This window comes from Pristis pectinata, chromosome 4 (genome assembly GCF_009764475.1).
Source record: "Pristis pectinata isolate sPriPec2 chromosome 4, sPriPec2.1.pri, whole genome shotgun sequence".
NCBI classification, from domain to species: domain Eukaryota; kingdom Metazoa; phylum Chordata; class Chondrichthyes; order Rhinopristiformes; family Pristidae; genus Pristis; species Pristis pectinata.
The window spans coordinates 64,569,668-64,592,232 of record NC_067408.1 but is presented as its reverse complement, the minus strand read 5'-3'; the positions used below and the strand labels follow the sequence as shown (position 1 = coordinate 64,592,232).

Genomic DNA, 22,565 nt, shown 5'->3' with positions numbered 1-22,565 from the left:
AAGATCACCTCTCAGTCTTCAAAACTCTAATAAATGGAATCCCAATCTGCTTAACCTTTCCCTATGGAACAACCACTCCTTACCCAAGATCATCTCCAGTGAACTTCTCTAAACTGTCTCCAGTAAAATAGTATCTTTCCATAAACAGAGGATCAGGACTGATCATAATACACAAGATGTGGTCTCACTAATGCCTGCAGAGATGCAGGAAAACTTCCTTACTTTTCCATTCCAATTCCTCAAAATAAGGGCCAACATTCCATTAACCTTCCCTACTGTCTGCTGCCTTGTGCACTAGCTTTGTTTAATGCTCAAGGAAACCCATTAAAACCAGTACAGCCGGAGACCTGGACGAGAGGAAACGTAGCAACCTTCTTCCTTCTTAAATGAACAACTTCACATTATACTCTATTTCTCATCTTTTTGCCCACTCACTTAACCTGTCAATATCCTTCTGTAGGTTGTTTCCATCCTCCTCGCAACTTGTCTTCCCGCCTACTTTTGTGACATCTCCAAAGTCAGCTACTGTACATTTGTTTCCTTCCTTCAAGTCATTAAGACAAATTGTGAACAGTTACTTACCAGCACTGATCTCTGTGGTACGCAGTGGTCACAAATTGCCAACTTTTAGTCCCTTTATCCCTACTCCCTACCTCCTGCTTGTTAGTTAATCCTCTATCCATGCCAATATATTACTTCCAACACCATGGGTTTTTATGACTTAGCTTTCATGAGGCATTTTGTCAGATGCCTTCTGGAAGTCCAAATACATCTTCTCGTTCACCTCTATTGAGACCTCCTCAAAAAAGTTCTCATACATTTGACATTACCATTGGCCTAGTCCTGTATCATCAACATCCTTGGGATCACCAGAAAACTACAAACACCATTGGTATAAGAGGTAATAAGAAGACCTGGACAAGAGGAAATGTAGCAACCAACAAACTGCTGGAGGAACTCAGCGGGTTGAGCAGCATCTGTTGGGGCAGTGGGGGAAGGAATTGTCGATATTTTGGGTCAAAAACCCTGCATTAGGGCTGAATGTATACCATTCCTTCACGTAAATCCAATCCATGTAAATGTCCTGACATCAATACATCTCCTCATAGCATCCTCATGCTTCTATTTCCTATATTCTATTCCTGTTAGAAATTCATTAATCACCATACATTAATTTGCTTAGCACATCAGAAGAATGGATTTGGTAGGCTGGAGAGGTACCTGGCCACTGCAGATTAAAAATATTAATCACTGATCATCAACCATAAATAAAATTGGTTTACTTTAATTTTGATTAATCAAAATTATTAAACAAAAATATTTTATTACAAGAGATCTGCTACTCATACACGCTGGTTTGAATCAATATGCCAAACAAAATAGGACTATTACAGCAGAATTAAACTGTGGACTGAACATAGATGATCTAAATTTGTGATTTGCCAGTTGTTTTGTTTTACAGAAACATGTTGCTTTTTCCATGTGAAAACCTGGAGTTCAGCTCCTTAGACTTCTTGATTAAAGCTTTCTTCTGGGCCTCATCGAACCGGTGAACCTGGAGATCCTGATCACGGTCAAATGCCCGTCGCTCCTGGGGTTTGCTCTTTTCAGCTTCTGCTTTTCTTTTCAGTTTCTTGCTGTGCATGTCAAGAAGGGACTCTGATCGAGTGGATTCCTTGAAACAACAATAAAAAACAAAGTTTATTGCCATTTCTGCCATGAACCGGATATTTTCTCAGCTTCGATATTTCAGCCATTGTGCCCTAGGCAAATACAACTGAGGTGCGCTAGCACATTAACATACATTATGCTGATGGTGCTCCAGCCATCACAGTGTGGGTACTTACTGCCCACTAACACCTGAGGAAGTCAAAGGCTTTGGTCTGTGATGTGGTTGCATGAATTGTGCATTCCTGTAACCAAAATCGATCCTAAATGCTTCCACTTCAGAATGGCTGACCACTGAATTCAAAATAATACTCACCATGGAGCTATATGGACATACAAGAAAACAGGAGGACAAGTAGGCCATCTGGCCCCCTCAAGCCATTCAACATTGCCCAGGTCTCAACTCTTTCTCTATGCCAGATGCCCATAGGCCTCAATCCCCTGATCTTTCAAATGTTTATCTACCTCCAATTTAAATTTTCTTAATGAGCTAGTCTCCACAAAACTCCGGGGTGGAAAATTCCAGAGATTCACACCCTCTGTGAGAAGAAATGTCTACATACCTTGGTTTGAAATGACCAGCCCCTTGAAACTGTGTCTCCTCATTCGAGAGTCTCCTACTACTGAAAGCATCTCGACAACTGAGGGGTAAGTTTTTCTGACAGAGGGTGGTAAATATTTAGAACAAGCTGCCAGAGGAGGTACTGGTGGAAGATATTATCACAACGTTTAAAGGATATTTGGACGGTATTTGAATTGGAAAGTGGAGCGATATGTGCCTAATGTGGGCATAAAGGACTAATGTGGCTAGGCATCGTGGTCGGAATGGACAAGGTGGGCATAAGGGCCCGTTTCTGTGCTGTACATTTCTATTGTTCTATGACATCTTGGTATTGGTATTGGTCTATTATTGTCACTTGTACCGAGGTACAGTGAAAAGCTTGTCTTACAAACCAATCGTACAGGTCAATTCGTTGCACAGTGCAGTTACATTGAGTTAGTACAAGGTGCATTGATGTAGTACAGGTAAAAACAGTAACAGTACAGAGTAAAGTGTCACAGCTACAGAGAAAGTGCAGTGCAATAAGGTGCAAGGTCACAACAAGTGATGTGAGGTCATAGTCTATCTCATTGTATAAGGGAACCGTTCAATAGGGAACCATGGATGAACCGGGAGATCCACTCCCTACTGAAGGAGAGGACTGCTGCACACAAATCTATTCTGTCAAGCTCCCTTGGGATTTTGTATGTTTCAGTATGATCATTCATCATTCTTCTAAACTCCAAAGAACACAGGCCCAACCTGTGTAGCTTCCCTTGATAGGACAATCATCTCATCACAGCCAGGAATTAGCCTTGTGAATCTCTTTTAGACTGCCTCTGATGCTATGATATCTCTTCTTAGGTAAAGGGACCAAAACAGTGTGCAGTACTTCAGGTGTGTCTTCATCAACACCCTGTATAAGTTTAACAAAATTTTCCTATTTCTAAACTCCAACCCCTTTGCAATAAAGGCTAGTATGCCATTTACCCTCTTAACTGCTTGCAGCACCTACTGGCTAACTTATTCTGATTCATCACAGGAATATCTCAATCTCTCTCAACTTAACTCATTTGCAGTCTTTTTCCAGTTAGATAATAATATGCCATTTCGTTACTTTCACTGCAGTGAATGACCTCACATTTTTCCACATTAAGTTCCATTTGCCAAGTTTTCGCCCACTCACTCATCTGTATACCAATGAACTCATCACAAGTTGCTCTTCCACCTATTATTGTGTCATTGGCAAACTTGGACACCTTATATTCAATCCCCTCCTCCAGGTCATTAACATAAATAGTAAATAACTGAGGGCCGAGAACCAGTCCTTGGGGTACTCCACTAGTTACACCCTTCCAAACTGAAATTGTGCTTTCTATGCAATAACCAATCTTCAATCCACACTAACACACTTCCGCCAATACTACAAACTTTTAACTGATGCACCAATCTTTTATTTGGCACTTTGTCAAATGTCTTTTGTAAGTCCAAATACAACACATTTACAAGTTCCCCTTTACCTACTCTGCTTGTTACATCCTCAAAAAAAACTCAAGTAAATTTCTCAAACATGATTTGCCTTTCAAAAAACAATATTGGCTTGGTTTAATTAGATCAACCTTTCCTAAATGATTAGCTATTCCTTCTTTGATTATTGACTCTAGCAACTTGCCAACAACTGATTTTAAATCAACTAACATATAATGTCCTGCCTTTTGTCTTTCTCCCTTCTTGAACAAGGTAGTCACATTTGGTGTTTTTCAATCCATTGGTACCATCCTGGAGTTCAATGAGGTTTGAAAAACTTCAACCAAAAAGTCTACTATCTCTGTAGCCAAGTCCTTTAAAAAAAATGGGTGCAGGCCACTGAGTCCTGGTGACTTGTCTGCCTTTAGTTCCAAGAGTTTTTCTAACACCTTGTCTCTTGTGATTGGGATTTCTATAAGTTTTTATGCGTTATTTGAAAATAGCCTATCCATTATCATACTACAGGAAGTCCCCGGGTTACAAACGAGTTCCGTTTTTGAGACTGTTCGTAACCCGATTTCGTCTGTAACTCGGAACAGTGTCTGCGCATGTGCAATTGGCCCAGGGATCGCGGCCGCGCATGGCCCCAGCCGCACATGCGCACTTGGCCCGGGGTTGGGCCAAAGAAGGTGTACTGCTGCCATGGTAGGATCGGGGGCCGGGCCCGCTTATGAACTGAAGGTCATTAAGGCCACGAAGGTCAGTTTGTATGTACGGGCGTTCGTAAGTCGGGGAGTTCCTGTATTTGAAACTAACTCATCTGTTATCAAAAGTAGTTTTGTGTAGAACTAAATAGTCTTAGGTGGGAGTCATAGTTGATAAGAGGTTGCCACAGCTTTTGACAGCTGTTATTTTTGCATTGCTTTTGGGTTTAAAAGAAGTTGCTCACATTATATGATGCCACCTCCTTGGCCAGTCGTTTATCTCTTTCAGAGATATTGGGCTGTTCAGAATCTTTCGCAGAGGACACTTTTGCTTCTAACATTTCCTGTGAAAGGAAAGAAAATACAGGTAATGCAGTTAACAAAGCAGAAATTCCTTAGAAGAAACATTTCAAGCAGCCTAAAAGAAGTCACCAGCAAAAACGGAATTGCACTCTGGGAAAGATAGCTGGAAATAGTGATACAAGTCTCAGCCAGAATGGAGATTATAGGGAACTTTTCTTACCAATTATCTGTGTAATGTAGGAAATTGTAATGATCTTATGCATGCAGTTTGCATTATATACCTCTTCATTTAATGTACTTTGTCAGAAAAATAATTCTGCTTTGTTTGGGAAATATCGATGTGGTTTCACTTGCAAGGCCTGTTTACTAAAGTACAAAAAGATTCTGCAGAGTAAATAGACCATTTGCTATGAGTCCAGTCCAATTCAGAGCCACTCTTCCCTCTGTAGTGCAACAAGGAATTACTGTATGTAGCCCCAGCAATGTATCCGAAGCTGTAATGGTGGTTATATGCCAGTTTGACATGACACACTGTGGATCCTTTCATACAGCAAACCAGATGCTTCCCTGGTGACTTGATGTGCTTAGATACACCTCACCACAAAAGAAATCGTGTTAAACCTGACTATATTTGATCAGCATCAGTATATGGCGGAGACAGGGGAGGTTCAAGATCCAAGTTGGTACAATGTTGTTTAATTCACTGTACAGCATAATAATAATCTTACTCCCATTGAATGTGGCAAAAATTAATTCTATTCTCCAAAAATACTGTTGTACAGTTTAACCTGCCATGGACTTCATAGAATTATGAAACGATACAGCATTCATTTGATCAATTATACCATGCCAGTGCTTTGGGTAAAACAATCCAATTATTCCCTTTCCCTTACCCTTTCTCCACAGCACTTTGAACTCTTATGTTTCGAAAGTTGCTACTGAAAGCTGCTTTATCTGAACGCTTTCTAATTTCTTGACAGTCATGTTTTTCTCATCACGTTTTCTTGTGTTGAGCAAACCTGTGCTATTTGAGGAGTGAGAATCTCCCAAATACCTGCCAACTCAATTGTAACACTAACTAGTCAGCAATTAGAAATATTCCAGACATACCTGAGCTTTCCTTTCCCTGTCAGCCGGAGTATCTGTCCAGATGGAGCGGTCAGACGATTCTCCATTTGCACGCCTCTTAAATGTTCTTGCACCCAGGCCTATATTTTGTAACACTGGTGGAAGCTCAGTCATCCAAGACTCTCTGGCCTGCTTCTGACTGTCATCCTGCAATTGAATAGTAAACAGATAATGGCATCGCAAAAACATGGAATGTCTTTTCCATTAATTAATCAGAAAACACTTGTTTCACAGTTTTTCGTCCTTAATTTATTCTTTAAGTAAGATGTAATAGTAAAACATTGAAATGTTACATCAAGTGAGTCCAAATTTCATATTCCAGGCATTGCATTTTGTGACTTTGCAAAACAAGCTTAAAAGGGCTTCACAGTGGTACAGTATTCAGCACTGCTGCAGCATGGCCCCAGTAACCAAGGTTCTAGCCTCACCTTGGGTGCTGTCTTTGTGGAGATTACCCATTCTCCCCGTGATTGCATGGGTTTTCCCTGGGTGGTCTTGTTCTCCCCCACATCCTAAAGTTGTTCTGGTTGGTAGGTTGATTGGCTGCTGTAAAATTACCCCTGGTCTATCAGGGGAGGTGATGGGCATGTGCAAGAGACGAGGTTTCAGGAAATGAATGAGGGGGACAGGACTGATGGAAATGTTCTAAGAGCTGGCACAGATTCAATGAGACAAATGGCCTTTTATATTGCAGGAAAATATGAGAATATGAGATTGAGTGAAAACAAATGATTCCCAGAAAACAGGAATAAAGAACTTAAACATTTCCAAACCAAAATTGGACATAATAAAGGAAATTTTCCACAACCAAGGAAATGTGTAAAGATTCTCCAACTTAAACATATTGCACCTTGTCAGGATTTTATTAGTTATGACTTTATAAGGCTTGTAAGTCTGGTTCAGCATCTGCAGAATTCTAAAGATCCTAAGGCAGGGAAGAGACTGAAGGCTATGATTCTACCATTAGCGGTATACAACTTAACATGCCATATAGAATAATTGTTGGAAGGAGTTATTACCATGTCCCCAGAGACCAGCTTTTCCTTCATTCTGTTTGACCTTCGCTCAATATCTGCCACCACACTGTTTTCAACTGTCCCTGTTGAGGGCATTGGGCCAATCAGGGTCTCCTCATCACTGTCTTCATCTGGAGGCTGTAAAGCACAAAGGAGTCATGAGGCACAGTGCTAAGTCATGGGATCTATTGCTTCTGTGGACATGGAACAGCAAAAGCTTGTAGTCTGTTAAACCAATGTTCTCAGCAGCAGCAGTACTGTTGGAAGTATATTTAACCACTGCTTCATACAATCAAGCACTTTGAATTTGAGTACAAGAGCAAGGATGTCTTGCTTCAATTACTTAAGGCTCTGGTGATACCACATCTGGAATATTTTATTTTACAGGTCTGGTATCCCTACCTATATTTGTGAATAGAGAGAGTGTACTAATTGACTTGTGGAACAGGGAGGTTTGTTACATGAAGCAAACTGGGCCTATACTTTCTTGGGTTGAGAAAAATGAGAGGTGATCTCATTGAAAAGTACAACATTTTTACTTGCCTTGACAGGATATATGCAGGGATGATGTTTCCGCTGGCTAGGATATCTAAAGCCAGAGCTCGCAATTTCAAAATAAGGGACTGGCCATTTTGGACAGAAGTGAGAAGAAATTTCATCACCCAGAGGGCAGTGAGTCTTTGGAATTCTCTACACAAGAGGCCTGTGAAGGCTTAGTTGCTGACTATATTCAAGACAGGGAGATGCTTAGATATTAAGGGAATCAAAGAATATGAGGTTCGTGGTTCAGATTTAAAGACCACGCATGATCTTATTGAATGGCAGAGTATGCACAAGATGCCGTAAGGCCTATTCCTTTTTCTATTTCTTTTGTTCTAAATCTACTAGTCCTAAAATTGTGGAGCAGCACCACCCTAACTGTCTCAAGTTTTCAGCATCAACTTGCCCTAAGGCCTCCTCTGTGGCGTTCACAGGAATTTATGATATAGGAGGCCTCTGGCCCATTGTGTCCTAGCCAGCCAAAACTGAACACTAGGTTAATCCCACTTCCCAGATCTTGGTCCATCATCCTGGAGATTATGACTAGTCTAGTGCTCTCTCAGGTACTTTTGAAATGTGGCCAGCACCCTTTCAGATGGTGAGTTCCAGACCTCACCACTCATTGAGTGGAATTTTTGTTTCTCAACTCCCCTCGAATCTGTCCACCAATCAATATAAATCTGTGCTGCCTAGTTACTGACTTTTCTGTTTAGGAAAATAATTCCTTACTGTCTACCTTGTCTAGGCCTCATAATTTTATACAGCTCAACTAAATCTCCCCAGTTTCCTGCTTAGTCAATCTCTCCTCATAATAAAATTTCTTTAACCTTGGTTACAGTAGAAACAACATGTACACAGATACTGCTGAGGATGGCATCAAGTACAGGAGTGATGCCCCAGATGGTCAAATTGCCAGCAAACAATAATAATGCACATTATTATACAATGACAGTTTTATTAAGCACCAGAATATGACATTTTAGTCACACAGTACAAAAGGGAAGAGAATGGAGGAACTGGGTATTAATTTACATCCTGTTCTGGTTTCACAGGTTTCATAATTTCCTCAAAATGGGTCTCATGTACCCACTATACCTCAGCCTACATCCCAATCATCTTGCAAGTACTGCTCCATAACTAGCAAAGGACTGGCCCCTCAGAAACTAATTTAACTTGATTTGAGTCTATCTCCACTTTAAATGATGGGAAGGAATCAGAAGAAACAGTAACTCCTCTTGCTGTTTGCTCTCTCTCTCTCTTATTCATCTTCTGTAAAGTACCTTTGGAAACAACAGATACGTTAAAAGTAAGTTAAAAGAGAAAGAATGATATGGATTTTACACTGCATTAGTCGTAGCAAGATGATAGAATACTTTGCAGATGAGTAAACAATGATATCAGATCAGCCGCAATGAACATTGCAATGTTAAAAATATTGGGGGGTGGGCTTTGTAAATCATACTTACCAGCATACTTAAACTTGAAGGTACAGCTAGTTCTGTTTCTTTTTCCGACCTGCTGAAGCCAGGTGGTAGTGCAGGACCTATGAAAGGACTAAAGAATAAGGAGAAACAAATCAATCTTCACAATGAGGTCGAAGTCTCCTTTCATGTTAGGCCTTAGCAATATGCAAGGGTCTCCTACATCAGGTCAGTAGATCTGGTGATGTGAAACCTCTTTGCCTCCAGGTTTGGAATATACCCTATCATCAAGGAAACAGGGATGCAAGGTGTTTATTTTCAAGTTTGGTGTGTGATGGGCATGGTGGTCAAGGTCAAAAATGGTAACTTTTACCCACATCCAGTACCCTACCCCAACCCCCCAAGGAGAACAGATGATCATTCAATTGCTAATATTTTCTAATTAAAGAGATCACTGTGGTGTGAATGACATCCGACAATCATGGAAGATTTTTTTATTTCCCATTTTAGAGTATTTACTTTGTTGTCAGAGAACTCCTCCAACATGCAATGATGGTGCATATACAAACCCACACACAAGAGTGCTGGACAGGTAAGATTCTGGATTTATGATAAGGTTAAACTAAGGCCGATATGGCTGTTGCAAAAGATCCCTTCGCATTATTTCAGCATAGAGGGGCTGACCTGCTCAATATTCACCACTTAACCAACAACTAGAAACAGATCCAATCATTATCACAATAAATGCTACATTTCCCATATTAAAGAAGTGAGTACATATCAAAAAATACTTCATATATTGTAAATGTTTTTGGAACATCCTGAGATTGTGAAAATGGCAGTAATTACATGGAGTCATAAATTCTTGACCCTGAATGGGAGTCACCACATTTTAAACCATGGGAGGATTTGTCATTCAGCCAAAATGTTTCTCAAAATGTTCAACCAGAGTCTCAAATGCTTCAGCAAGATTATCCACTTCATCCCAAGACAGAATAAATGGTAATTTGTCACTGATATCCACAAGTCAATAGAAATACAAGATCTGCTATTTTGGATGTTTTGTGGCAAAAGGATTGGAACTACTGAATTTAAGGCAGTGCAATATAATAACAGTGCAATTAATTAAATCTCTTTACCGTTCAGGCGACTGCTCTCTTTTTGGAAATCCAGGGGGAAGAGCAGGACCAAAAAATCCATCATCACCATCATCTTCAATCTGGGGAGCAGCAAGCTGCTTGCATCTTGGGGAAAGGGACAACATCATTATTGTACAATCAATACCATACAAATAAATTTAGCATCATCATACAAATGATACTGTAATAAGGTAACATTTTAAGTAACTGCTTGGTACACAGAAACACTGCACAACTGGTGCTATATTCTTTAGCATCAACATGCAACTGAGATTGAACACAGCAACATCACAATACAAATGATACTGAACATAGCATCATTACCACACAACTAATTCTGGCTGCAGCATCAGCATCACAGAACTTAAACTGTATGCAGCAACATCACCAAAGAACTGATACTATAAGTAACATTAAACTGATACCATGAAGAAACATTACCGCACAACTGATGATGTATGCAATATTGCCACATAACTTATGCAGTATGCAGCAAAATCACCATTAAACTGATGATGTATGTATCAACATTACTACACAAATAATAGAGTATACATCATGACACAATTGATATGACATCATGATAAAGCTACTACTGCACATTGCAACAACATAACACATCTGATAGTCGACCAGGATTTACCAGGATGTTGCCTGGATTGGAAAGCATGTCTTATGAGGATAGGTTGAGTGAGTTAGGGCTTTTCTCTGGAGAGGAGGAGGAATGAGAGGGGACTCGATAGAGGTATACAAGATGATAAGAATCATAGACCGAGTGGACAATCAGAGACTTTTTCCCAGTGCGACAATGGCTAATAGAAGGGGACATAATTTTAAGGTGATTGGAAGAAGGTATAAGGGGGATGTCAGGTGCAAGTTTTTTTTACACAGAGTGGTGGGTGCGTGAAACGCACTGCCCGCAGAGGTTGTGGGGGCAGATATATTAGGGACATTTAAGAGACTCTTAGATAGAAACATGAATCATAGAAAAATGGAGAGCTATGTGGGAAGGAAGGGTTAGAAAGATCTTAGAGCAGGATAAAATGTCGGCACAACATTGTGGGCCAAAGGGCCTATACTGTGCTGTAGTGTTCTATGACACAGCAACACCATGCAACCGACAGTGAACTGAGTAACGTCACACAACCACATTCTCATGTAATTATTACTATAGCTAGCATCATCATTGAATAGCTAATACTGTGAGCAGGATCATCATGCAGTGCACTGTACACAGCACCATTATCTCATACTCTGTACTGTAGCAGCATCACTACATAACTGCTAATGTACACAGCAACATCACCACGAGTAGGACTGTTACACACTGACATCACCACATAATTGATGCTGCAGCAACAACTTCTCCTTAGGCAGTTCCTTGGGATCAAGGATCTTCAGATCTAATTTTGTGGTTTCTGAGCTGGCTAACAAGGTCTTTGCAGAATCTGCAAACCCTTCCACAGATACTGATGATGATGCTGATGTGAAAGGAGGTTCCTGACGGGGCTCTCTCTCTTTGTCCCCAACTCCCACCATCTCTTCCTCTTCTTGATCTTCCTCTCTGTCATCCACCAACTCACATTGTCTCTCTCCCTCTCTTCCCCAGCCCTCACCGTCCCCTTCTCTCTCTCTCTCTCTCTCTCTCTCTCTCTCTGGCCCACAAACTCTGACCACTTCTTCTTCCTCATCTATCATTCTCTTGTATGCTCTCTCTCCTCTCCAGCTCTCCCTGTCTCTCTCTCTCCCTCAGATCTTGCATTCTTTCCCCCAGCTCTCACCCTACCCCCAGCTCTCACCGTTTCTCTCTACCCCCCAGCAGCTCTGACTGTTTCTCTTGACCTCCAGATCTCAATGTTTCTCTAGTCCTACACCCAGCTGTCACTGTTTCACACTCTCAGCACCCAGGTCTCACTGCCTTTCGCTCCCTACCATCCAGCTGTCAAAAATCATCTGAATCCAGTTACAGGGATGCAAGTAATGCCATTGGTTGAGTAGGGTGATGATGCCCACAGCTGAATAGCTTTGAATCACTCATGCCAAGGTTCACTCTTAATTGACCTTTTATGGCTTGTGAACTCCCCAAAACCTGTAATATAGGGCATTGTTAAGCAGGGCACTGGTGAGACTACATCTGGAGTACTTTGTTCAGTATTAGTCTCCCTTTTTAAGGAAAGATGTTAATGTATAGGAAGTTCAAATATGATTTACTAGACTGATATCTGGAAGGGGCCATTCGCCATATGAGGAAAGGTTGGAGAGGCTAAGCTTGTATCTGCTGGAGTGCACAAGAGGCACACAATCTACACACATGCTGTATTGCCAAACCATCCACAATATATCACCATGCAATCGATGTCGCACAATACATCTCCAGAGTCCACGCCACACAAACCACACAGCACACTCCATCGCCACACAATCTAGGTATCATCTTGGATAGCCATACAATCTACATCTAACAGTGGATCAACACAGTTGACACCACAGAAGGGATCACCACACATTGCAATGTCACACAGCCTGCACCACACACTGGATCACCACATCGTCCGCACCAGACACTGGATCGCCACACAATCCGAACTACACACTGGATCGCCACACAGTCCGCACCACTCACTGGATCGCCACACATTCCGCACCACACACCGGATCGCCACACAGTCCGCACCACACACCGGATCACCACACAGTCTGCACCACACACTGGATCGCCACACAGTCCGAATTACTCACTGGATCGCCACACAGTCCACATCAACACTCAATCACCACCAAATCTTTGCTGCATCTGGGTTCACCGTACAACCCATGTCACACACTGAATCACCTCTCAGTCTGCTCTGAACAAATCAACACCACCATGGAATTCATGTTATACATGGGAACATAAAGAGTACTATAGGCAGCACACAATCAAACTGTACACACATTCAATGTAGTCAGTTATGAAGAAGTGCAAGCAATCACTCTTCTGTCTCGATCAAGTTGAGAACCAACCCATCCCTGCTTACCTGGCTCTTGATGTGCCATTACTCTCCTCCATTGCTATTCTGTCAGATTTCCCCAGCTCTTGGGCTGAGCTTTGTTTCCTCTCATTGGTGCAGTAGACAACTTCATCGTCATCTGAGCTCTCTGAGCTTTTGCTCGACCGAAATCCTGGAGGTAATGCTGGTCCTGCAACTGTTATATAATGTTGTATCAAAAATTCTTCAAATTCTGGCTTAAAACATAGTTATAAAGTATAGTCTTTAGCAAGCACAGTGGATGTTAATCATAAATTGAAACTTCTCTCTCACTCTTCCTCTACCAACCTTGAGGTCTTTGACACTCAGCAATTCATGCAACGATTGTGCTCCACTGGTAAGCACATCAGCAGGAGTTCGATCCTCTTTATGGAGACATTCACGTCTACATACTCTTAATTTTCTCAGTTTGGTTGATACACTACTATGTGGGACTGGCAGGAATCGAACAGTGATGGGGATAGGGAGCAAAAGCAAGCAGCAAAGAAGCTGAGTGAGTGAGCAAGTATATAAAGTGTATTAATCAAGTAAGACAGACATGGACCAAGGAGTTACAGGAGAGTGGTGCCAAGGTACCTTTTTTCAATGAAAGAGACAACAGAGGAAAGTAGGTTAGTATTGTTTCATTAAGTTGGGGCGGTGTTTAAACGAAAAAGCAGAAACTGTAACTTTGGTTATTAGATAAACTAATTACATTCTACTAAAAATATGAAATCATTAAATATACAAAACAAGGTTTAATAAGGATATCGGGAAGGAAATGTGTCGTAACTGCAGCATGGAGACCAGTGCGATCCTGAATAACCATATTTGCAGGAAGAATCTCCTGAGAAACCTTGTTGAGTTGGAGTCTGAGCTGCAGAGAATGATGCATTCAGGAGGGAAAATTATCTGGAAATTTTATCCAATTGGCAGTCACATCCTCTGATGATGGTCCAGATTTGATTACTGGTCAGGGAAAGGAAGATTCAACTGCAAACTACAGAGGTAGCCAACCCTGAATGTTGTGAGGCATTGCTATCTTTCTGGATGAGAGCAACCTCACCATGGTAGTTATACAGGAGACACCCAAGCAGGGAGAGTTAAAAGGAATGTTACACTTGTGACTAAGAGCCTGCCTGCCTGCTATTAAAGTTAAGGATATCTCCTCAGAGCTGGGCAAGTACCTGAAAGGGAAGATCCAGTTTTTGTGGTCCACATTAACACCAACTCCACAGTTTGAATTAAGAAAAAGCTTCTGCTGACAGGTAGTGTACTTAATCACAGATCATGATTTATATATTGCCAGCTTATGTGTATGTGGCACAAAATCACCCGGGTGGGGTCAGTGACATAATGTATCAAATAATTAGGGTTGCAGATAGGGCTTTAACTTAAAGTTGCAGGGTGAGTGCTTCAGAAATTTATACGGTTATAAACTAAAAAGTCAAAGGCACTCGCCAGTGTAGCAATTTAGGAATGATGAGCAAAGTGTATCAGGAAGGGACATTCTGTATGGTGGCAATAGTGCATCAATAAATAAGGTCATAACAGAGAAATTTGATAAAAAGTTAAAATTAATTTTTTTTAATCTAAATGCACAATCTGTTTGCAACAAGAGAGATAAATTAATTCCGCAAATAAGATTTGTTTTTATTTCATTTTTCAGGATGTGGGTATTCCTGGCAAGGCCAGCATTTATTACCCATTCTCAAATGCCCTTCAGGAGGTAGCAGTCAGTCAACTTATTGAACACTGCAGTCCTTCTGGTGAAGGTGCTCCCACAGTGCTATTAAGGTGGAGTTCCAGACTTCCAGACTCAGCAATATATTTTGAAGTCAGGGTGGTGTGTAACTTGACAGGGAACATGCCACTTGGAGGGTATAACATTGAGCACACCCAATCCAAACCTGACTCAAGCCCATATAATTCTTTCCCAAACATGACCCAAAGGCACTTGTGGAATATAGTGCCTGGAAAGTGATATTGAAACTGTGCATCCAAACCAGGAAAGGCCTTCCCAGTGCAGGGGAAGTCCCTCATCCATTTCCCATGGGCAGAAGTCACCATCTGACTGTGCCACCAAGGCAAATTTGAAGGTGACACTGGTAATGTACTCCCTAATTCCAGGCAACATTCCCATCCATTCCCGGGAGGGGGGGGAAATATTACTTCCTGACTATGGCAATCTGAGTTAGATCAGGAAGCTAGGCTTCAGTCACGAATATCTGCCTGGCCTTGGGAAGGAAGGCATGTACTACTAACAAGTATCTGCCAGGCAACTGGGACAACATAGAACCTCTCCACCCCAGCTCTGGAAGAACAACCCACCCAGCAGTGGATGCAGGCAATAGCATGGACCACAGCTTGCTGCCAGGTTCAGAAGAGGTGTGGACAGCACTCCATAGGCAGAGACAGGAGGAGCAGGGCTGCCCAACTGAAGGCTCCTGGCCTCCAGTACTCTGCCTGTGTCCCTTCTCTCACAAAGTTCATGCTTATCCTGAAGTCATCCTTTATGGGAAGGTTGGCAGACCACCAGCAATCCCCACAGCTGCACCTTGCAGAGGATCCTCAATCTTTAGGCGCTCTTCTTTGGCCCTAATGTTACCAGTGAAATATGAAATCAATGAGGATTTGTTCACCCCTGGCCAGCATCCCATCAAGAAAGACAGAGTGGATCCAGAGATTCTTGCTGCTCAATCATCACTGGAAGGTCCTGGCATTTCATTGCCTAGCTCCATGCACCTTTTTCTGGCTGTCCTGTGACAGACACCAGCTTGATGATTCAGACCCAGTGGACCAATAGGCTCTATGGAGATAGTGCAGGAGCATATTCCATGCAAGTACCAAGTTGGGTTGCAGGTGATCTTCTCAGTCCAGTGAGTTAGAAATTGGAGGCAGGCAGCCAGTGAGTGCGTCAGTTCAAGTTTTTTTTAATTCACTTTTTGGTTACAAAGGATCAATATTTTGGAATGAAGTCAAACAATGGCAATTAGCAAATTTATTTACAAAATATTATCCCAGCCTCATCCAAGTGCGTACAATTACTTTCATACCTGACTAGAACCTCACATGTTGTCAGGTTTGGTTGTGGTAGCCAAGCTCTACTTCTCATGCATCTGCTGCTCTTATCCTTCTTGATGGAAGAGGTCATAAGTATGGAGGGTACTGGCAGAGTAGCCTAAGCAAGTAACAACAGTGTTTTGTAGTTGGCACACACTGCAGCTAAGGTGCACTGATGGTGGAGGGAATAAATGTTTAGGATGATGGATGAGCCTTTTTGTCACGGATGGCGTCAAGCTTCTTGAGTGGATTGTCATCACACTTTTGACTTGTGCCTTGTAGATGGTGGAAAGTCTTTGGGGTGTCAGGAATAAGTCACTCGTGATGGGGTATTCAGCTCCTATAGCCACAGTATTTATGTGGCTGGTCCAGTTAAGTTTCTACTCAATGATGACCTCTTCCACCCTCCCCCACCCCCCAGAGGTTGATGGTGAGGAACATGGCAAAGGTAATACTATTGAAAGCTGGTTTGATAGATGGGACAAATGTTTCTTGTCAATTATCAGATTGTGCCTCAATGTTGTATAAGCAGGGAGAGCATCGAGGGATATGGGCCAAATGCAAGCAAATGGAACCAGTTCAGATAGAAATCTTGGTCAGCACAGAAGAGTTAAGCTGAAGGGCCTGTTTCCATGCTGTGGAACTCTAAAAGTCTTGTTGCTTGCAAGAACCAGGGTTGACCCCACATCAGAGTGAGGTGTATGCTGAATCATGAAGTTACAGATTGTGGTGAAATACATTTCAACCGCTGCCAATGGTCCTTGGTATCTCATGAATGCCCAGTTTTGAGCTCCCAGATCTATTCTATACCACAGCACAATGGTAGTGTTGTACATGATGCCCCCCTAGGTGTGAAGAAGGGGCTTTGTCTCCACAACTACAGCGCTGTGGTTACCCTGGTTACCCCAACCATGCTGTCATAGACAAATGTATCTGCAACAGGCACACTTGCAAGACTATGGTCAGGTACCTGCTGTGACCACAGTCAGACCACTATGTTCTGGTGAAGGTCTCAGACCTTAAACATTAGCTGTTTCTCTTTCCATAGATACTGTCTCACCTGTTGAGTTTTTCCAACATTTTGTGCTTTTTTTTTGATTTTCATGACCTCTACATTCTTCAGTTCTTGATCAGCTTGATCAGTGGTGGTGCTACATTTGGTGGTGAAATGTAGCACCACCAAGCCGCCAGTACATTGTACCCTTGCTACTTTCAGTGCTTCTTTCAAGTATTGTTCAACATGGAGAAGCACTGTTTTACCAGATGAGGTAATGATGGTAGGTCATAATCAGTAAGAGGTTTCCTTGCTCCTGTTTGATTCAATGCCATGAGATTTTTTTGGGGGAGGGGGAAGAGGGAAGAGGAGAGGGGGAGGGTCTGAAGTCAATGTTGAACACTTTGAGGGCTACTCTTTACTGCCTGTAATGCAACTGTACTACCATCTCTGTTGGATTTGTCTTCAGTGTGGAATAGGGCACACAGAGGGATTGAGGTAGATGAATCTGGTACATTTTCTGTGAGGTATGATTCTGCAAGTACCATTATGACAGCTTTTCCAACTTAGACACCAGTCTAATTTGGTTGCCAGTGACTTTGCTGTTTGCCAATTCAATCCCTATGTTGATATTGGGTCATCTGTTCGGTGTTATCCTTTATCACTGGAGTGTTTCAACTGGGCTACAACTGAATGGCCCGCTAAGCTATTTCAATTCATTCACTATTTTGCATGGGTATAGAGCCACATATAGGGCAGACTGTGTAAGGACAGCAGATTTCATCCACAGATGGGCACCAATGAACCAGGTGGCTTTTTATGGATCTCTCCTTTTAAAATTCCAAATTATTTAATTAACCTAATTTTAAATTCCACAGCTGCTGTAGTAAGATTTGAGCTCATGTCTCTGGTTTGTTTCTGCATGCCTCTGGTTTACTAGTCTGATAATTTAACCATTGTGCCACCACTGTTCCACCAAAGGCTTGATCTAAAGGCTATTATGGGTACATGGTGACAAAGGCTAGGAACTAAATATTTCAAATACTTGAAAACAGAAACCTGCAAATGCTGGAAATCCAACACAGAAACAGAAGATGCTGGAAATACTCAGCAAGTCAGGCAGCATCTGCGGAGAGAGAGAGAGTTAACATTTAGTCCACCCAGCAGTACTGATCCACTGAGCAGCCAATGAACACATCACATCATGCTTGCACTTTGAGATTATAGGAGTTCAGTAGGTATGAGAGTGAACAAGAAAAGCCTCAGTGGATGTAGAAACCAATTCTATTCATTGTTCCTTGTGCAGATGTCATATTCCTACATTGTCACTACAACATAGTTTCCTTTGCCTACTGTTTCAGATGTTTTTGTGAATCTGCACTTATCCTCAACATCACACATTATGATATGTACTTCCTTTAAATTCATTTTTCAATATCAGGGCAATGCTGGCAAGACCAACAATTATTGCCGTTCCCAAACTGACCACGAGAAGGTGGTGATGAGCCATCTTCTTGAACCACTGCTATTCTTTGGTGATGGTACTCTTATAGTGCTATTGTGGAGTTCTAGGATTTAGAGGCAGTAACAATAATGGAATGGCAAAATATTTCCAAATTAGAATGGTGTGTGACTTGAAAGGAAATCCGAAGGTGGTGGTCCTCCCATGCACCTGCAGCCCTTGCCCTTTTTGGTGGTAGAGGATGCAGTTTTGGCGAGTTACTGCAGCCACTGTGATCCCGTGACACAAGGTATGAATGTTTAGGGCAGTGGATGGGATACCAATCCAGCGTGCTGCTTTGTTCTGGGTAGTGTCAAGCTTCTTAAGTTCTTGGACCTGCACTCATCGGGGCACGTGGATGGTATTCCAGCGCACTCCTGATTTGTGCACTGTAGATGGCGGAAAGTCATTCGGGCATCTGGAGGTGAGTCACTTGCTTCAAGGTACCCAGCTTCCATTTTGTGATGGTAATGCCATTGAAATTCAAGGATAGTTGGTTAGACTCTCCCTTGTTGGAGATGGTCAATGCCTGCCTGTAGTGCAATTACTATTTGCCATATCAGCCCATGCCTCAATATTGTCAAGGTCCTGCTGCATTCGGGCCTGGGCTGCTTCATTTGCTGAGGAGCTGTGAATGGAATTGGACATTTTGTGAAGCAATGTGACTTTCCGTTTAGCATTCAGGCATGGGCTAATGTCCAGGTCTTATTGCATGCGGGTATGGACTGGTTCATTTGTTGGGGAGTTGCAAATGTAATTGAGCATTGTTTAATCATCAGTGAACATCCCCATTTCTGGCATTCACTCTGCTGATCATTTAGAGTAGACTGTTTAGGCAGTAGTTAGCTGGTTGAATTTGTCACATTGATTTGTTAACAGGACATACCTGGCTAATTTTCCATATCATCAGATAGCTATCATTGTTGCAACAGCACTGGATCAGGTTGGCTAGAGATGCAGTTAGTTCTAGAGTTCTGATACTGACTGGTCCCACCACCTTTGCAGTATCCAATGTAATGACCCATTTCCCATTTCTTGATATCATGTGATCATCCTAAAATAGAAGGTAACAAGTACCAAGGACCACATATTTAAAGTGATGAGCAAAAGATACAGGCATTGGGGGAGGGGTAGAATGTGAGGGGTAGGTCATTTTTTGTTATATGTAGCGTGAGCTGGAACTCACACCTTTTAAGGGTGGTGGGAATAAATCAATCAGAAGGGAAATGGATAACCACGCAAGGGAAAATAATTTGTAGGGCTGCAGGGAAGTATGGTGGAAATTATACTGACTGGATCATTTCACAAAGGCTTGGCTGGACTCAATGATCTCCCTCTATGCTTGATGATGCTATGCATCCAGTGTCTTGAAGTTAAGTAAAGTCAATTTATTACATGGGTATGGGTATGAGGATTGGATAGACTGAGATATTAAAAGATGTGACAGTTGAATATATACAAAAGTAAAAGATATTATTTTCACCATACCAATTTATAATCAATAGATTATTTCATTACAGTAGTTCTTCAACCTCAGGTATTAGTAAGATGCAGTGTGACTTGCTGTTTTAGGAGATAACAATTTCATGACTGATATCAGAAAAATTCTCTTGATACTTGGTGTGAACACTCTGAAACAAATTTTCACAAAGCATAATTGAGGACAAAAATGCCCAATGCACCTAAGGAATACCTGAACGCTACAATGACCAAATGGTCCCCCTCATCCATTGTTAGCTTGTGAAGTCCTGAGTCTCCTAAGATAGACTTGGATGAGGAAGGCCATTTTTGCCTCCTGGTTCATCCAGATGACAAAAATAATCAACCATCGAACAAGTCCATTTACAGTAACCAACTATTTCTAAATAAATTCACAGTTTCAGCATCTATGTATGTAGTATACAGCACTTATTTTCCACAACTGCCACCCTCCCACCTTCTTATTACACTTCCTCAAAATAAAAAAAGCAAATCTGGATTGAAGATTTCAGAAAGGTTGAGAAAGTGAGTCCATAACATCATCCAACTCCACCCCAGCCTCAACTCTTCAGCATCCCTTTCATTATTTTTAGGCTCAACTGCCTCCATGTACTCCTAACCAGCCTTTCACATTCTACCTACTATAGTTTGAAGCCATCCATAACTCTGCCCTCCCTGTCCATCATCCCCATGGTCACTAGCTTACATTAGAGCTCAATTAAGTTATGCACCGATTTTAAAACTCCGCTCGTTTTCAAATGCCGTCATGGTATCAAATGTCCGCACTCTCCTCCAGCCCAAAAGCCCCTAGAGATAAAAAATTTAAAAACTGCAGATGTTAGAAACCAGGGGGGAGAAAAAACACAGAAAATGTTGGAAATTCTCAGTAGGTCAGGCAGCAAATATGGAAAACATGTTAATGCTTCCAACATTTTCTGTTTTTATTCTTTTTAATATGTTAGCCCTGGGAGATCTATAATTCTGGCTTTATCTTTATCACCGATATTAATTGCATCACCACAAAACTTAACTTACCCTGAACTTTCATATCATAGATGAACTGAAGCAATCCATTAAAGCAGCAGTGATGTTAGCAAACTGTCACCAAATTTCAACATACAACTTAATTCTGATTGCCTTAACCTAGAATCAGCAAACTGGACCTATACTCTCTAGAGTTTAGAAGAATGAAAAGCAATCTCAGTGAAACATACAGAATTTAAGAGGATAGATGTGGTGAAGGTATTTCACCTAGCTGGGGCGTCGAGCACCTGTAGTCACCATCCCAAAATAAGGGGTTAGTATTCAGTTCAGAGATAAGAAGAAACTTCTTCACTCAGAGGTCTTGTGAATCCTTGAAATTCTCTGCCCTAGTGGGCCGTGGAGGCTCAATCACTGAGTATACTCAAGAAAGAAATCGTGGCTTTTTATATATTAGGCGACCCAGGGGATACGAGGTTAGTGTGGGAAAATGGAACTCAAGTTAACAATCAGTCATGATCTTAATGAAAGGCAGAGCAGACAGAAGGGGCGAAGAGCCTACTCTTGCTTCTTTTTCCTAGGTTTACACAAAAGGCAACAACACTATTGGCAGCTGCAGTTGTCAAGTGCCGAAACTATGGAAACCCTTCCATGTACCTCGCCACCCCATTCATCCCTTCAGATCACACCTGGAAACCTATCTCCAATCAAGCTTTAGTTTAATTACTTAAGCCTCCTCTCATGACTTGGCATCAAATTCTTATCATACCCCCGTGAGCAGCCAGCCTCCCACCACCCATCGGACAGAATTGGCCACCCTATGGAGAGGTCTATTCGACGTAGCCTGAAGACCATAAGATATACAAGCAGAATTAGGCCATTTGGCCCATCGTGTCTGCTCTAGCATTCAATCATGGCTGATTTTTTCCCCCAACCCCTTTCTCCTGCCTACTCCCTCAACCTCCTTACCAATCAAGAACCTGTCAACCTGCCTTAAATACACCCAATGACTTGGCTTCCACAGCCCTCTGTGGCAATGAATTCCACAGATTCACCACCCTCTGGCTGAAGAAATTCATCCCCATCTCAAGTTTTAAAGGGGTGTCCCTTTATTCCGAGGCTGTGCCCTCAGATCCTGGGGGCTCCTATTCATGAAAGCATCCTCCCCACCTCCACTCCATCCAATGAAATCCCTCATCCCATGAAGGGGGCAAGGGAGCGAGCCACCGGCCGGGCGGACCCAGCGGGCTGGCCCTCCCAGCGCACGCACCTGTCTCATCGAGCGCCGCCCTGGGCCGGCGCCGGCGGTCCGAGTCGGGCTGCGAGCGCTGCCCCCGCGCCCTGTAGCCGGGCGGTAGCGCGGGTCCGATCAGCGGCGCCCTCTCCTCAGACATGACAGGCCACAGGCCACGTCCTTCGCCGTCGCGTTCTCACCAACCGCCGGAGGCGTTTACACTCCGACAGACACAAGCAGGCGCATGTTGCACGTCGGTCCGTCTTGTGGGCTCAGATTACTTGATGGCCGAGTGAAGCCTGGTCCCCCTTGTTAAATTGCAAACGGACCCTCTCTGGTCCTCCCAGCACAGCGCCCCCGCCGTGCTCGGAGGAGCTG

General features: G+C 42.4%; 1 protein-coding gene across 1 annotated transcript; it reads right to left on the bottom strand.

The window, feature by feature from the left end:
• Positions 1-1,263: 1,263 nt before the first annotated feature.
• On the bottom strand, positions 1,264-22,518 carry gpalpp1 (GPALPP motifs containing 1). Its single transcript, XM_052014989.1, has 8 exons — positions 22,224-22,518; positions 12,945-13,113; positions 9,928-10,032; positions 8,834-8,921; positions 6,831-6,965; positions 5,794-5,958; positions 4,626-4,724; positions 1,264-1,675 (listed from the first exon to the last, which is right to left on the bottom strand). The coding sequence occupies exons 1-8, from the start codon at positions 22,345-22,347 to the stop codon at positions 1,457-1,459; spliced, it is 1,104 nt and encodes a 367-aa protein (XP_051870949.1). The 5' UTR covers positions 22,348-22,518; the 3' UTR covers positions 1,264-1,456.
• Positions 22,519-22,565: the final 47 nt, after the last annotated feature.